General features: G+C 39.1%; 1 protein-coding gene across 1 annotated transcript in view; it reads right to left on the bottom strand.

Moving 5' to 3' along the window:
* Positions 1-13,064: 13,064 nt before the first annotated feature.
* The window catches only part of CDYL (chromodomain Y like), a 107,605-nt gene continuing 104,444 nt past the window's right edge, over positions 13,065-16,225 (bottom strand). Inside the window, exons 6-7 of the mRNA XM_027666786.1 lie at positions 15,982-16,125; positions 13,065-14,953 (exon numbers count right to left, since the gene is read on the bottom strand). Coding sequence (XP_027522587.1) covers positions 14,795-14,953; positions 15,982-16,125 — 303 coding nt within the window. The 3' untranslated portion in view covers positions 13,065-14,794. The remainder of the gene's footprint in view (positions 14,954-15,981; positions 16,126-16,225) is intronic.

Genomic DNA, 16,225 nt, shown 5'->3' with positions numbered 1-16,225 from the left:
TGGCTTTGAGGTCTGAAGCTCTTGTAATTGCCTGGAATATGTCACTCTGCAGCCAGATTCATTGTTCTGTTCTCCCTGAGAGGAAGGCTGGGATTTTTAGCTGTAGGACTTCACTTACAGTCCAGCAGAGAGACATGGCTAAATTCCCATGCATTGTTTTGCTGAAACACTATTAATTATGGCTTCCGTTATAAGCATGTCAGTTCTATGTGATCTAGGCAAAAATTGATGCATTTGGTGGGAAGCTGCCAGACCTTTGTTTTGGGGATTAGACATGAGTTTTAGGAGCCAAGTTTTGATCCCTGTTGATAGAAGTCCCTTAAACTTTGCAGAATCAGTAGGATGCTTTTTCGGTTCCCTGATTTCTCAGAGGGTCAGAGGCTTAATTTTTTCTTTCCTTTTTCTCAACTTCTTGCTGCCAGGCTTTTTTGGATATTCCCCAAGCAGTGCTCAAAACATTTAGATGTTAAGCCTCTCACTAAATTAGAAGGAACTCAAAGCTCCATGCCTTGCAACGAAGAGGGGCAAGATTCAGCAGGGATTGAACACGTTTTCAGGAAGCGATATAAGATGTGGCTTCGAAAGGGCTTCCAGCCCAACCTCACCTGTGTTACTTTGCATGGGAACCTCTCTCCTTTGTGCCTTCCATTGAAGAGAAATGAGTGTGTTTTGAAATAATGAAGAATTCCTGTAGCTTTCTTTCAAGTCCCTAAGGTATTTTCAACCATGGGAACCTCTCTATACAGCTCCTATGGAAACAGGAGCTTGGAACAAAGCCATGATGCTTCCATGTAAGAAAGCACACAAACTCTAGGCAAAACTCTTCACTGGTGTTGGTAGACTGGGTGGAAAAAACAATTTTTATTCTATAGATTTGTTTCTTTCATGAATGATAATCTATGCTGACTTTTTCTTTCTGGGGACTGAGAGTGGAGTTGCTGCTGAGTTTCAACTAAATGTGAGACTTCTTTTGATCCAGATGGTGTTCTCTCTCCTTCTTCTTTAATGCATGGCTTGATCAAGTGAACTATATGCTGAGGACCTCTAGGGTGGGAAACTGTGAAGAAAATGTCTTTCTCCATGACTGTCAGAAGGTAGGCCTACCCCATCCAGGGCTGCTCCGCCACTTCATCATCTGGGACAGCTTGCTCTTTCTTTTCTTACTCCAGTATGCATTGGTGAGTGGTTCAAAAAGTTCAAGTCCTCCTGGATTTACTGGCATCTGTTTCTAGAATCACTCACTGTGTTGAAATTGAGAAGTCAGCCAGGGAAATGGGCTTTGCTGCAGGACAGGGCCCACTCAGTGTCCTGCTTGCCCAGCTCTGCCCTTGGCTAGCAATTGCCACAGCCTGTGTAGATGAGCAAGCAGAATTTTCTTTCAGGGAAGAACTGCAGAGTTCCTGCCCTCTCTTCTGGAAGAGTAGTCTGACAACCATCAACAGAAAGCCCTCAGCACTGAGAGCTCACTCTCTCAAATGGTATGCATCTAAGATGGTGCTTGTTGGGATTTTTATATTCCCTCAGTCATTTCAGGACTACCTGCCAATTTCTCAAAGACACAAAAAATGTGATCTGGAAACAAAGTTAAAGGGATGAAAACTGCAGTGGTAACTTATGACGGATGTTTGACTGAAGCTTTTTCAAGAGAATAGAAATTGCTTCATGAACCGGATTTGTCCAGAATGTCATATGTGCTTGTCCCTGTAAATTACGAGGACGTGGTAGAAGCACCTCAGGTTCTTAAAGTGTGTTAACTCATACAACTACCAATCTAAAATGACTGTGGTGCCCCTCTTCTTACTTCTGAATTTGATTTCAACAAAAAAACCCCGAAGCATATAAAGAGAAAAACAAATTTAGACGTTGGTCTTGGATTGAGACTAAACATGAAAAATTTTGCCTTGAATCTTTTAGATAGTAATACAGAAAAAGATACAGAATTTTCAGACTTAAGATAAGGCTCTGATGTATTTCTCTCTAATCTTATCCTCAAACAATCTGAGAGTCTTGTGGGCAGAAAAGAACAGAATGTTAGATGATTGACTTCGGTGTGCATAGAGAACTCCCGGGTTCTTTCATAGTGTCCTGAATTTGGTAAAAACATGTCTTTTTCTTCTTAATGAACAAATAGCTTACAATGTCAAATACCTCTGAGCATGTTTAAGTTTATTCCATTCACAATCAACCAAAATGAGATTTTCTCTGTTCTAAGAGAAAAATCTACAAATACAAGAATCTGTGCAAAAATCAAGAAGCCAATCAGTGTTGTAAGAAACTCTCTTGGTTTCTTGCCTTTGTGCAAATATAATGAGAAAAAAATCATCTTGATAATTGCCTATGAAAGGCATTTAAATGTTTTTGTTTATCTGCAAGGAAGTAGCTTGTAAAGGCTTATAAGTAAGTATCATTGTGGATGGCATCACCTGGTGACAGTGGCCACTAGAGCTGTATCCTCTCATCAGCTCTGTGTGACACTGAGTTAGGGCATATTTTTCTGGAGTTAGATTTTTTCAAAGAATCTTGTTTCTATTTAGAAGTAAAAATAAGTAGCAGCTTCTTGTGGACTTCAATTTCTCTTGACTTCACTGATCTTCAGGGTTTTTTGTTGGGTTTTTTTTGAGTCCCACAGATGTTTCACTGCATTTGTAATTGGAAATCACTACAGTCAGTTTTATTGCAGAGGGGATAAACTTGATTCCTGTAATCTAAAACCTTCCTGCATGAACTTCCTGGATGTTCTCAGTGAAGGATTCACTATGGGTAGTAGCACATTTAGAGGGAAACGGTGCAACTTCTGAGCACTTCACTCAATTTCTGACCAGTTCTTATACTGAACGTGAAATGCCATAGCCTGCCAGGAGCATCATGTCAAGCGCTGTACTGCTTCCAGTGCTTCCTTGTTTAAAAAAAAAAAAAAAAGAAAAGAAATAGTTGTGGAGAAGAGCAACAAAGTTGCATGAAAGATTTTGCTGTTACTAAAATAGCAAGGCTGGGGAAGAGGGAAAAGCACTGTGGAGTGTTTCACCCAAGCCAATGCTTTTACACTCTCTTGGCCCTTGTTTAAACAAGGGTCAGAAATTTTTCCCTACCTCATGGTACTGTGGTTAGACACACAGCCTATTGAGCTGTGCCCCTGTAGCTGCTCTGAGGGTACTACTGCCGGCAGGATAATGCCCTCTTTACCAGGTTTTGGAGGTATTGGGGAATTACTGAAGGGATCTGTCACTCTGTGTTTTTCCTTCTTCTCTCCCAATAGCATCTGGCTTGCCTCAGTGATGGAAAAGGTCGGTACATCGGAAAACCCTGAAACAGACTGTCAAGAACAGTAACAGTTTGAGATAGTGAAAACCTGTTTCCAGACATTGTAAAGAGCCAGAAGAAGCCTTCTGGGAAGGGAATTGAAGTTGACCAAAGAGAAGTCTGGACTATTGCATTAATTAGCATGTCATGAGGTTTTTGAAAGCAAAGATGGAGCTCTATTAGTATGTTGGCTTCATGGCAAGTGAGAGCTGGCTGGAGCCTGTTCATCTGCATGTATTTTTGGGATGAATTAGAGCTTTAAAGCCTGTGGGTTTTGTTGAAAAATGAGATTTTGAAAGAAGCAAGTTGGCTGCTAGGATTCAGAATCACAACAAAGCCAAAATAAACTTCATATTTCTTAACCCCCATGTAACCATGAGGTCCAGATTATCCTAGATGATATGCAAGTGCACAGGGACCCAGCATTGTGAGCTGCAAGGTTTTAGTGAGAAGGGTCAAAGTAAAATAAACCAAAGTTTTCCATTATGTAAATACATGGCAGGTATGAAAAAGTGAGTTATTCAAACCTGATAATGTTTGTGAGGAAAGGCAATAAGAATAGGGAAAAGAGCTAGGGGTATGAGTAAACTGAAAACTCAGACAGTGACTTCAGTGTTTGGCACAAGTCAGTAGAATAAATAAAGCACAGAGATGCTGGGGGGCAGGGAAAGAGACACACCCAGAGTAACATAAACAGTGAGTCTTGAGCCAGTGTACTGTGCATTGTGTTAGGAGGCATTAAGTCGAGTTTGTGGGAAAGATGGATAACAGCAAAAAGAGACTAAAGGATTTGAATGAAGGCGACCAAAAGATGGCTGTGCTCCAGTCATTTTTGTACTCTGGTATGAATTGCATGCAGCCCCAGGGGACTTCAAAGATGAATACTGACATAATGCTAGGAGAGAAATGGGCTTTCTTTTTATTAGAAAAGATGCAGATTAGATAAAATTGTGATTTATGTCATTTTGAGCATGTGGGGAGCTGGCATCAAGGGCTGAGAAACCAGCAAATTAAAAAGGCCTGAAGAAAAATGAACTGGATCCCAAGGGACTGTCTATTCTCTCCTGAAACAAAATGATCATTAAGAAAGATAAAATTACTCAAATTAGGTAGTAAATATAATTTTGGGCAGATTGTAGCCAGCAGTGCACATGGACTACTTCATGTCAGTGTGACTGGAAAATAAGGGGTCTTAGTTTCTTTCATGTTATACAGTAGCAGCAATGGAGAGGTCAAATCAAAAGAGTGACAGGCTGTCTCCAGTGCCCATCTTTCTTTTCCAGATATTGCTGGCCTCTTCAGCTGGGGAAAAGTTTTACACATCCTTATCAAAAGCTGTTCTGGGTGTCAGTGAACTTCTGCTTCAAGGGTGCTGTTGAGTAAAGGCAACATAGCAGAGAGGGATGAAGGGTGTTAAATATGTGGCTGGATATTGTACTGATCTGAAAGATGAGGAAGAATATAGTGCACAGCCTTACAGGAGTTCCTGATGCATGTGGCTTCTGCCTCTTCCCTCAGTAAACCTGAGGGACACAATTTTTTATAATTATATACTTCTGTATGATTCAATCAGGGGATGCATAGTTACTGCTAAAGAAAGAAAACTGCTATTTGGATTAACTCTTTCTAGGCAGGAAAAGCCTGTGAAGATCAAATAACAGTGAGAAGTCATTTTGCTGTTCCATCTTCTGTTAAAAAAAAAAAAACAAAAACCTACCACAGAGGACATCAAGGAGGATGCCTGATATCTGTCTCTAGAGTTCCTAGGATTGCTTGTGAAAGTCACCTGTCATATATCATCTTGTACCAAGTATCTTTAATGTGAAACTCCTGAAGACATGCCAGAAGGCCCTGGTTTGTAGTTTTGTGAACATTTCTGATCCTCACAAGTGTTGAATTCAGAAATTCTGCAGGCACGTTTTTAGGTCAGTGTGACAGGGGGATGAACCTGAATTTAAAGTTGTCACAAAGCGAAGGTAACTGGGTGACTTGATAGTAAAACACTGAAAAAAATAAGAACATTACAGACAAAGATGTGGTTAAAACTCTTATGATGGGCAAAACCTTGTAAACTTATTAAGTAACCCATGCAGAATATACGCGTGAATACTGCGTGTTATGCATTGTGTGCATGTAACTGTCTGGTTATATATTGTAAATATATTCTAAATATATTTTGCTTTTACTGCAGTTATGTGCCTAAACCTCATGGTGACTGTCAAAAATGTCAAACTTCACCACTATCTTAAAGCATAGGTTCATTAATTTGAGCAAATAAAAAAATAGGGATGAAGGGAAATCTATAGCTGAGATTTTTGAAAAGTTTGAGGTCGTTTTTGCTTTGCTCCAAGGCTGTGCAAATGGTTATATGCTTGTCAGTTAAACTGGTTTGGGACTTTTTTACCCATTCTGGGCACCCAGCCAGCCTAACTTACAAAACTGCAATTATCATGATTGTTAGGAATAGTTCCACTTCTTCCCTCGGATTTCTTCTGCCTTGCTTCTTTTCTTCTTTGAGGAAGTCTTAAATTTTCCTGTCAGTTCTGAGGAGACCCTGATTTTCCCCTTAGGGGTTCCCACAGAGACACAGAGTCGCAGAGGCTCTCTAGCTTTCTGATAAATGTTATCCTTCCAGAGGCAGCAACAAGCAGGAGTGTTGCTCCATGGGATCAAATCCCTGCTGCCTCCAACCTACAAAGCCAGGTCTTACTGGTAGGACGCCCACAGCATTTTGAGTTTTTTAATTTTATGCTTTAACACAGAATTTCTAATTATATTTTGATTTTGAAAATAATTTGAAGGCTGAGAGTCTTCGGTGTTTGCATAATTCCTTGTGTATGACCACATCGTTTCTGTGGCAGTTGCTGGCACTTGGTCAGTGAATGCTTCCAAGGTATTTTGATGCCCCTCCACAAAACATGAATCAAAAAGAAAGAACTGGCACCAGATGCTGCCCCCCAGCAGCCTTTGGTCTGCAAGTACTGTGGTTTGAGGGCACCTTGGGTAAGGTAGTCTTTACCACACTGTTGCCTCTGGCCCCACAGTCTCCAGGAGAAATAAACCACTGCTTCTGTCAGGCTCCTGGATGACTCCTTTCCAATGCTATATTGTAGATATGCGTGACTTTAATTATCAAGGACAGCATGCTGGAAGGTGCAGTTTCTTGCTGCTGGTTGAGTTGGGATCGCAACTTCCTTCACAAGAAAGCCTGCGAGGTGCTGATAGTGTGTGGATACCACTGGGCAAGTCTGTAAGTTGAGCAGTGCTGTACTCTGCTCTTTTATCACCAGTGATTTGCAGGGCCAAGCATGGCAGCAGCCCAGGCACAGCACATGGGAGCCTTTGCGCAGTGCTTCGAGCGGAGCTCCTGTTGTGCACAGTAAGAAAAACAGATGTAAGAGATCCTTGATCTCAGCTGTCATCCTCGCGGAGGAGCTGTGCCTCTCTTCCACACGTTTCATGTAGATTCTGGGTGGGATGATCTGATTCTCCTTTGTGGAGTGGTTTCAGTTTGAGATAGTGGCCTGAGAGAGAAAATCCAGTGCTTATCTCGCCAGTACCTTGTTCTGCTGGGCTGTTGTGCCTTCAGTGATAACAAACTTCTGGGGAAAGTGACGTGAGCCCTTGCTGTTAGTGCTGGAGCTCTTCTCTGGTTGCAGATGCTCTTCATCAGTATGAACTTGGAGGAACTCTAGGAACGTCAGAGACAGGGAAATAATGATGGTGTTGTCAGCTTATTGTGTATTGCTGGCCAGAAATTTTCCATCAGGGTATTCCCTGGGTTCAAACCAACTTTTTGGGATACAAAACCTCTGCTGAGGATTTCTGAAGTCTCTGAATGTGAAGTCGGGGACACTGTGCATGTCTTTTTATAGAAAAAAATAAAAATTACATTTGTGTTCTACCAAGCAACCCTTCTCGGGAACTTCTTGTCAATTTTTATATGACTTGTTTGTTGAATTATTTTACATATATTAGCACTACAGACTGCTGTATTACTTAGAATAATAGAATCACAGAATACTCAGAACTGGTAGGGACTCACAAGGATCACAAAGGCCAACTCCTGGCCCAGCACAAGACAGCCCAAGAGTCACACCACGTGCCTAAGAGCATTGCCCAAATGCTTCTTGAACTCTGTCAGGGTTGGTGCTATGACCACTTCCCTGGGGAGCCTGTTCCTGTGTCCAATCACCCCCTGGGTGAAGAATCTTTTTCTAATATCCAACCTAAACATCCCCTGATACAACTTCAGGCCATTCCCTCGGGTCCTGTCACTGGTCACCACAGAGAAGAGATCAGTGCCTGCCCCTTCTCTTCCCTCTCACAAGGAAGCTGTAGACAGGTACAAGGTCTCCACTCATACTTGGTTTTATTTATTTTTGAAAGTTCAGTAGTCAAAACCAATTTATTAGAGAGGGAACTGAAACAGAGTGAGATCTTAATTGACATGCTGAGGATCAGTGGTAACTGGTTCAGTGGCAAAATTGCAGTTTTAATGCCTGTGTGTGAAGAACTGTCTAGAAGCAGATGTGCAACATGTCTTTTCAGTGAGTTTTGCTCCCAAAGCATTAACTTACCATGTGAGCACTGGGTGGACCTATCTTGCTGTTAACAAGTGTAGTGAGGGAGCTGAATGGCATTTCAATATTGGGTTTTCACTTACTTTCAGGTTTTGAGGTGCCCCATTAATATAATTGTTGTGCACTTCACTGTGGTTTTTTTTTTTTTTTGAAAACTATGCTTTCAACCAATTATGTTTAAACTGTTTAATATCTGTAAAAAACCTGTTTGCTGAGTTATGATGCCTAAATCTGTAGCAGCATGTAATAATTGAATGAATATGAAAAATTACATTTGCTCTCATCTGAATGGTTGGTGTGATGTTGGGGGTTATCCATTGTAGGGGAACCTGAACTGTAGACTTCGTGACTGCATTTTTTTTAAGTATTAAGCGCAATAGTCTATCTTCTTGTGCCAGGACCTTTCAGAAGCATCAGGGATGTGAATTATTTTTTAAGTGTTTATTCTACCTGAGAGCTGGGTTGTATGAGGTCTCCAAATTTCCTGCCTTACATCATTAGGACTAATAATTTGCAAAGATCTTCCACTGAAAGAATCAGAACTAATTCAGACTAATATCAATGGTTTCAGATGTTTATGGTTCTAAGGGAAACTAAATCTCTTCTTACGGGCTGAAAGAGGTTATCCAAAATGTCCAAGAGATTATGGAATTGTTGCCCCAGTTCCTCCATCTGACTGGCTGTTCTGGTTTATTTTTCTTCAAGAAAATTGATTTCAAGACCTGACCTTTGTCTTTTTCTTCCCCTGGATGCACAGATTTATTTAATTTCTATCCAGAATACAATTTCCTGCCAGCATGAATGAACATGTAACTTTTTCAGAAACATTCAAAAATGAAAGTGTATCTTCAAGTATTCCAAGACACAGCATAATGCTGTCTTCAGAAATACTTCTGTGGGTGTTACACAGCTCTTGAGATCACAAAGTTAAGTTTGCAGACTCCTGTTTTCACGTGATTGGCCCTGAGAAGCCTACCAAGAAGCATGAGCAGAAAAACTTCTAATGGCCATGGTGGCTTCCTTTGTTTTCTGTTTTTGATCCCTTTATTTCAAGGGGTCATCCAGTTCAAAAACTCCCAGCTTTGAATTGTTTTAATTTTGTTAACTGTTATTTAGATCCAAAATAATGCTTCCAGCATGTAAATTCTGGATTTATCAGGTTTCCAGCTTAAATCCCCACCACTCTTTCTGAGCATAAAGGCAGGAGGGCTGGGTGTGTGACTGTAGAGAAAAGGGAAGAAATATGGGGATGTGTCTGTCTTTTGATATTTGACCATGGAAAAAAAACTACAATATTTTGTCATTTTTACTTTACATCATGCAAACATGATTCCTGTAGAAGCATTTGTCTTAGTTATTCCTGGCATAGCAGGTGGGTTTGGGTTTGTTTTGGTTTTTTAATAATACTGTTTGGTTAAAGATCCCAGTCCAACTTGACAAACTCAGTGAATTCCAAAAATTTCATAGCTGTAAGGAGCAGCATCTGTATTTCACAGAAGGTGCTACTGTCGGCAGCCAGTTTACTCAGGACATGACTTTGAGGTTGGCCTCAGTGAGTGCCTTTTCCTACTGAGACAAATGGTACAGTTTTACAGAACATTTTGCTGGAGGTGGGTTATGACTGTTGGAAAAACAGGATCTGGGAAATACTGGTTTATTACAGCATTATAACTTGACTTCTCACCCTACAGAGTTACTAAACGCACACTACAAAGCAATGATGTAAGTTATATCCAGACGATATGGTACAGATGTGTTACACTGGACCTAAAGGCTCACACTGCGCTGTCTTCTTGGCTAGTCCATGTGGTTATGTTTCAAGCATGAATGCCAGTGGCTGGGTTACTGTTCAACTTGATTGAAGCAGATCTTGCAAAAACATTCAAAATTTCAAGGAGCTGCTGAGGCCAAAGCAATGTTTCAGGTACTGTATAAGGCATGAATTTGTTTTGGTTAAGTACTGCAATCCTTTTTATCCTCGAAGAAACAAATTCTTATTCTTTGCATTAATGATTTTCTTTATGCTTTTTCAAGACAGGGTGACTTTTAACCCTGTTTTACCTGAAACACTAGTTGAGCTTTACTTTGTTCTGGATGATTTGGTGTCATCCAGCACAAAAAGCTGACTAAAGGCTGCAGAGCTTGAGGAGCCTACAGTCCTAGCCATAGGAGTAGTTTGTGGATGATGACTGGAAACCTGGAAAATGAATGGAAGTTGTTTGGTTGGTTTTTGTTTGTTTGTTTGTTTGTTTTTAACAGCATGGTGGAAGTTGGAAGGGACCTCTAGCAGTCATCTGGTCGCACCCACTGCTGCTCAAGCAGGACCACCAAGAGCTGTCTACCCAGGACCATGTTCAAAAGTTTGAGTATCTCCAAGGATGGAGACTCCACAACCTCTCTAGGCAACCTATGCCAGTGCTCAGTCACCCTGACGGTAATGACGTGTTTCCTGATGTTCAGAGGGAACCTTCTGTGTTTCAGTGTGTGCCCACTGCCCCGGTCCTGTCACTGGGCATTGCTGAGGAGAGCCTGGCTCAATTCTTTGCTCCCTGCCAGTGAGTGTTTATGTATATTGCTGAGATTCCCCCTGAGATGTCCTTCCAGGAGATATCAGGGTGGTTGAAGTCCCCTGTGAGGGCAGGGCCTGCAGACATGAGACTTGTAGTCTCTATGAGTTTAGGCAGAAGTACTGATAATGTCCTCCAAACTATATGGAACAGGTACATGTCCATCTGGTGTTCTTGTCAACTGTAGCTCTTCCAGAACTGAGCACGGTAAGAATGAAGACTTAAGGGACAATATCTGCTATTCCTTTATTTCTTCCTGCAGCTCCTTTGACTTCTTACACGCTGTTTTTTGGTGGTTTCTAATTCCCCTTATTTGTTGTATTTTTCCCTGTGCAGGAGGGATGAGAACAGAAATTCCATACCCATCTTCTCATCGTGTATTGTATTTCAAAATCTGTGTACATCAATCCACTTTTCATCCTGTGAGTTCCTCAAGAGGTAATTATATTTGGTTTTTGCTTGTTAGGAAGCCCAGTGTGTGATTTAGTCTGCCAGTCTCGCGAGTAAGAAAAAGAAAAATGTTGAGACCTGTGAGCGAAGTATTTTCTAGAGAAATCTGAAAGCAGGACCATGGTGATCTTGTGCTATACTGGGGCTCTCCTCCTGATCCTTCTTTCCTTGGAAAGGCAAATTCACCAGCGTGCCATCTTCAGTACAACTGAGCTCCCCTGCTACATGACTGAAGGTTGCCAACTTGGACTCTGCTACAAGCTCTGTAAGACAGACTATGTTGACAGCTACTGGCAGTTCTTCAGGAAGGAAAATCATGTGGCAAACTGTAAATGAGTTGAGGCATCTCCTCCCTCCTACTCTCTTCAGAAGCATACTTGTAATGTCCCAGATGAATGTGACAGTGCTTTAACCTCTACCAACAAACCTAGGCAGAGTATAGGCTCCATTTATTGAAGATAGTTTTTTCTGTCCATATGGCCAGAAATGTTTTGTTTGCTGCCTCATTCCATAGCTGTTTGCAGTCCTATTTTATCTACTATTTGAGTAAAGTATGAACTGTATCTGTGTAAAGTTGTTTATAGCTCAGTACTATGTATTATTGTTATTAGTATTATGTATAATATTATTTTTCTATTATGTATGCTTGACTTTAAGAAATTATTCCCATCTAAAAAAGTAATTTAATTCCCCTGAACCTGTTTTCCAGAATGATAATGGTGCAGCTTCTGAAGGACAGAGAAGTGTCTTTTAGCAATGTCAGCAATCCAGTGAAGGACTTGCTCAAGTAAACTGTTTCAAATCCTGGATTCATACAAATTATGAAGTTTGAACAAGGAAAAAATCTACAGGTGGGTTTAGACCTTCAGATTACCCCAAAACACCTTTTATTGTAGGTTATCTTACCCAGAGTTCAGACTTTGCTCTGCTTCCTATTTTTGCTGAAAGTAACATACCAGCAGAAGGTGGGATTAAGGCACACAAGTGGCTTTCAAACAGCTCCAAGTACATTCAACCCATGTGTCTCTCTGGTATCATTTCCTAATCAGGAGAAAATTTCTCTTATTTTCTTCCGAAAATGAACTTGAATGTGATAGAACTTCAGTGTGGAATGCACACTCTATGGTGCAACCCAGTTGCCAGAGCTTGTCAATTCGCTGTGGTTGCTAGTGCCTGGAATGTTACCCATTTCAGAGAACTGTAAACCTTCACGCACATGAAAAGATACTCACCTATACTGGAAAGAACGGGACAGTATTTTCCTGACGAAACAGTGTCCCCGCAGTCCAGTATATAGACAAAAGCTAGACATTTTTAATTCAGAACATAATTTGCTAATAGTGTCAAGTTAGCTACTGCTTTTAATGTAAAGTTAGGGCAACTGCACAGTGACACTGACAGTGTACAAGAATGGGCCTGAACTAAGGACTTTTTTCAGTCAAAGACAGGAATTTACATAGTCACCAACTTACTCCCATCTTATCGTGCAAACTGTAAGCAGCGTAACAGCCTGACTGATAGTAACACACACACCAAAAAAAATGAAGCAAGTAGAATTATTTTTTCAGGTGAATTGCCTGTACCTTCAATTGTACCTTCAATGTACAATTCAAATATCTTCAATGTAACAGAAGGCTGGACCCAAAGTTCTTTCATGGTTCAAGAAAAGCATAAACAATCCCTGAGATGACATAGATGGAGTCTATGCCCTTATAGGTGCAAGAAAAGGGATCTTCATATAAATTGGAGTCACACTCCAGAAAAATTAATTACAGAACTGTAGGCAAAAGTACCTTTCCTTCTCCCTTTCAATAAAATCAAATTCAACTAAGGAATTCAAACCTAAATGCAGCATTGTAGGGAAAATGACCCATTTTTAAGAGATTGCAAAGAAACATTTCTTTCGGAACTATAACAAAATAATTAAAATTAGAATTACTTTCTATGTCTTCTTCCCCTGTCTACATGCTGTAAGAGAAAATGTCTATGTAATTTGCAACTATAAACTAATATTCATGTTTTAATTTTAAGGAAATGAAGAGCTTTTTAAAAAAACCCACATAAATATTGAAGCCTCTAATTTACAAGATTTGTTTCAGCAACTTTTACTTTAAAATCAGAATGAAAATGTCTTTGAAAAAGACAACTCTATGAGAGAACCACATTTAAAATGTGTTAAGAAATATTAGTTTTATTTAACCAGTTTTCACAGCTGAATATTTATTCTATAAAAACTTTACAGATTGTACAGTTTATATATAGTTCAAACTACTAGAACAAAGAAGTAGGTCCCACAGATGCAAAAATACTGTACCAATCCAAGGTAAAGGCAGATTTACACACTGTACAGCTCTCCACTGGGAAGGGGAGGTGGGTCAGTTCCAAGTAAAAACTTCAAAACTGTACAAAAATAAGGTTTGATTTCTTTTTCATTCTTCATAATACATTCAATAAGATTGCAAGCACAGATACCCAAGTAATAATAGATATCTGCAGTCAGGAATCAATAACCACTCCTGAAAGGAATGCAAAATAGGTCTATTTACACAGGGCACTCTTTTACACCATACTGCATATAGTGTATATTTCAAATAATAAAAAAGCATAGACAAAGAACATTAAACATCTAATATAAGGTAGTTTTTTTAAAAGATTTTTTGTTTTTTTTACTTAATAGTGTGCCAAAAGAATTTTAACTTATTAAATAATATATTCTAAGTGAAACTAAAATTTATGAACATAAAATGCATTTTTGGTGTAATACATCAATTAAACCAGCAAATAGGAAAAAAAAGAACCAAAAACAAAACCCAAACTGTATATGAAGTAGTATTCTCACCCAGCAACAGAAGCACTTATGTAGTTATTAAAAAAAAAAGAAAAAAAACAAAGAAACAAAAAAACCAAAACAAAACAAAAACAAACCCAGAGAGGCTTTTTAAAAACCCACTAAAACTAACTTATAACTTAGGATATTCATACATAAGATATTCAGTGATTCACTAATACTGCAAAACGAGCTTTTTTGTGTTGTGGTTTTTTTTTTCCTTTCCCCTTCCATTTCCCTCCCACTTTCCCTCATTCCCCTTCCCTAAGAGACAGTGGTTTCTTCATGCTGTCTGGGTAAGAATCAAACATATTCCTGCCCCCTTCCTCCCACCCCTCTATACCTCCCTCCTAAAAAAGGACAGAGTGTTTTCTTAGCATTATTCATCCTGAGCACACTCTCTTTTTGGGGATATGTGTGATTTAACCTTAATAGGGTCTAGTTCCCCAAAATTTCAGAATGTTCCATTACTTGAGGTATTTCAACCTTATTCTGAGACAACAGCTTGTATCTTAGCTGACTCATTGGGCAGAGAAAGTAAGGGCTGGCTAATACCCGTTTCAATTCTGTATTCTCATGAAAAAGAAAAGCATTATTCCAGACTTCCCTGCCACACAGAAAATAATGCAACACCATTCACTTTTTAATTAATTCTCTATTTGATACAGTACTAGCCAAAGATAACAAAAACTAGAGCTTTTAAAGAGATGTTTGGTAGTGCACTCTATCATTTTTTAGCTTGTGTGTGTGTGTCTACGTACACGCTCTCACACACATATTACATTTATATATATATAAAAGACATATATATATATATGCACACACATACACTTGTGTGTGTGTATATATATCTGCATGTAACAATCAGGGAAAAAGGAGTTTTGTTCAAATTTAAGTGATACAGTACTTTTAAACCCCTTGACAATAAAAGGGGAGGGGGGTGTGTACGTCCACTCCTGTTCCCAAGTTGAACAAGGGGTTAGTTTATATAGGTTTTTTTTTAAATGGGCATATTTTGTTTGCCCTGATGTCCAAGAAATACAATTCCAGTGTCAATGGGTATCTCATCAGAACTCATCGATTCTGTTCTGCAGATATTTTAACATTGAGTCCATCCCTTGTGCTGAGCCCCAGATTTTCTTCAAAACTTCACACTCCTTTTCGTTTGCTTGTTCCAACTCCACCTTCATGATGTTACGTACTAAAGCTTTGGATTCTTCAAGTACCTAGGCCAAAAATAAAAAAGGGGAGTTGGGTTAGCATTACACGAGAACTAAGCAACACATGCACTTACAGGTTATATGAACGGATCCAAAAGTTGATTATGAACTTAAGCTTATCAATTCATGGGCATACTATGACTATAAGAAACATTTCTTATAGTCTTTCATGTAGCATCACACAAAATTTCCTTTACCTTACATCAACACAATTTAAAAGTGCAGAAAAATGTGGAAATAATAAAAACAATAAAATAACAATAATATGGTCGTATAACTAGGGAAAACTCCAAGTCCATTTTGGTACGCGCATAACACTATTATTCAGTACTGTTTTAATAACTAGGCAGATCTTGAATTTCTTGAGCACTTAAGATACACTGAAAAAAATCTCATATGCTTTTCCATTTAGAAAACTTTTAACTTGCTTTAAAATCCAACATTTCTAATGCACAGAACACACAGGACAGTTATTTTGTACTAAACCTTTTCTTGCAAAAAAGCATCCAATAGTGGCAGTTTTAGCTGTCTTGTGCAACTGCCAGTAGTGCACACAACCATGACTGCACTAGGTGTTACTCATAAAACTAAGTTAAACATAATGTCAAAGACTATTTACTTCCATGGTAATTTAAATTACAACTCAAGACAATTCAAGATATCTGTGTTTCTGTGCAGATATTACGGCAACTGTTTACATTGTTGGTTAGAGTAAGTTGGACTTAAGCAACTATGTTAAAACCAAATTATATTATAAAAAATCCAATGCTGGTTTATGTCCTTTATTATATGCCAGAGTACATCATGGTTAAGAAGAGTTAGATATAAATTTAAAAAAAAAAAATCCTAAAATCCCCAGAAACAGAAAGATACATAAAAATATGTCAAAAACCATTGCTGTACTATAATACACTCCTTGTTTCATGAAAATGGTCTCTTTTGTTTTTGGAGGATAAAACGATGCAGTCTAATAATAATTGGAGTAATTTTTATTCATTTAATCATAAAAATATAAGAAAATAAAGGAAACTTACAACTGAATGACATGTGACAAGTTCTTTAATTCGAACCATTACTTCTTGTGTGAATGTTCCCGGCCAAAACACTTGAGAGACGAGTCCTTTGGCACAAGCTTCCTGCGCCGTCAACTTCCTTCCACTGAACAACATTTCATTGGCCTGAAGGGATAAAAAGTTACTTCTGGTATGAAATGTAATGAGACAAAACTCACTAAAGGAAAAATGTTTGAAAAGAACAAGAAAAATGCCTGCACTATTC

The sequence above is a fragment of the Corapipo altera genome, unplaced genomic scaffold (assembly GCF_003945725.1).
Source record: "Corapipo altera isolate COAL_440 unplaced genomic scaffold, ASM394572v1 97, whole genome shotgun sequence".
Lineage (NCBI taxonomy): Eukaryota > Metazoa > Chordata > Aves > Passeriformes > Pipridae > Corapipo > Corapipo altera.
The sequence above is the reverse complement of the archived record's forward strand: the minus strand, read 5'-3'. Positions and strand labels throughout refer to the sequence as shown.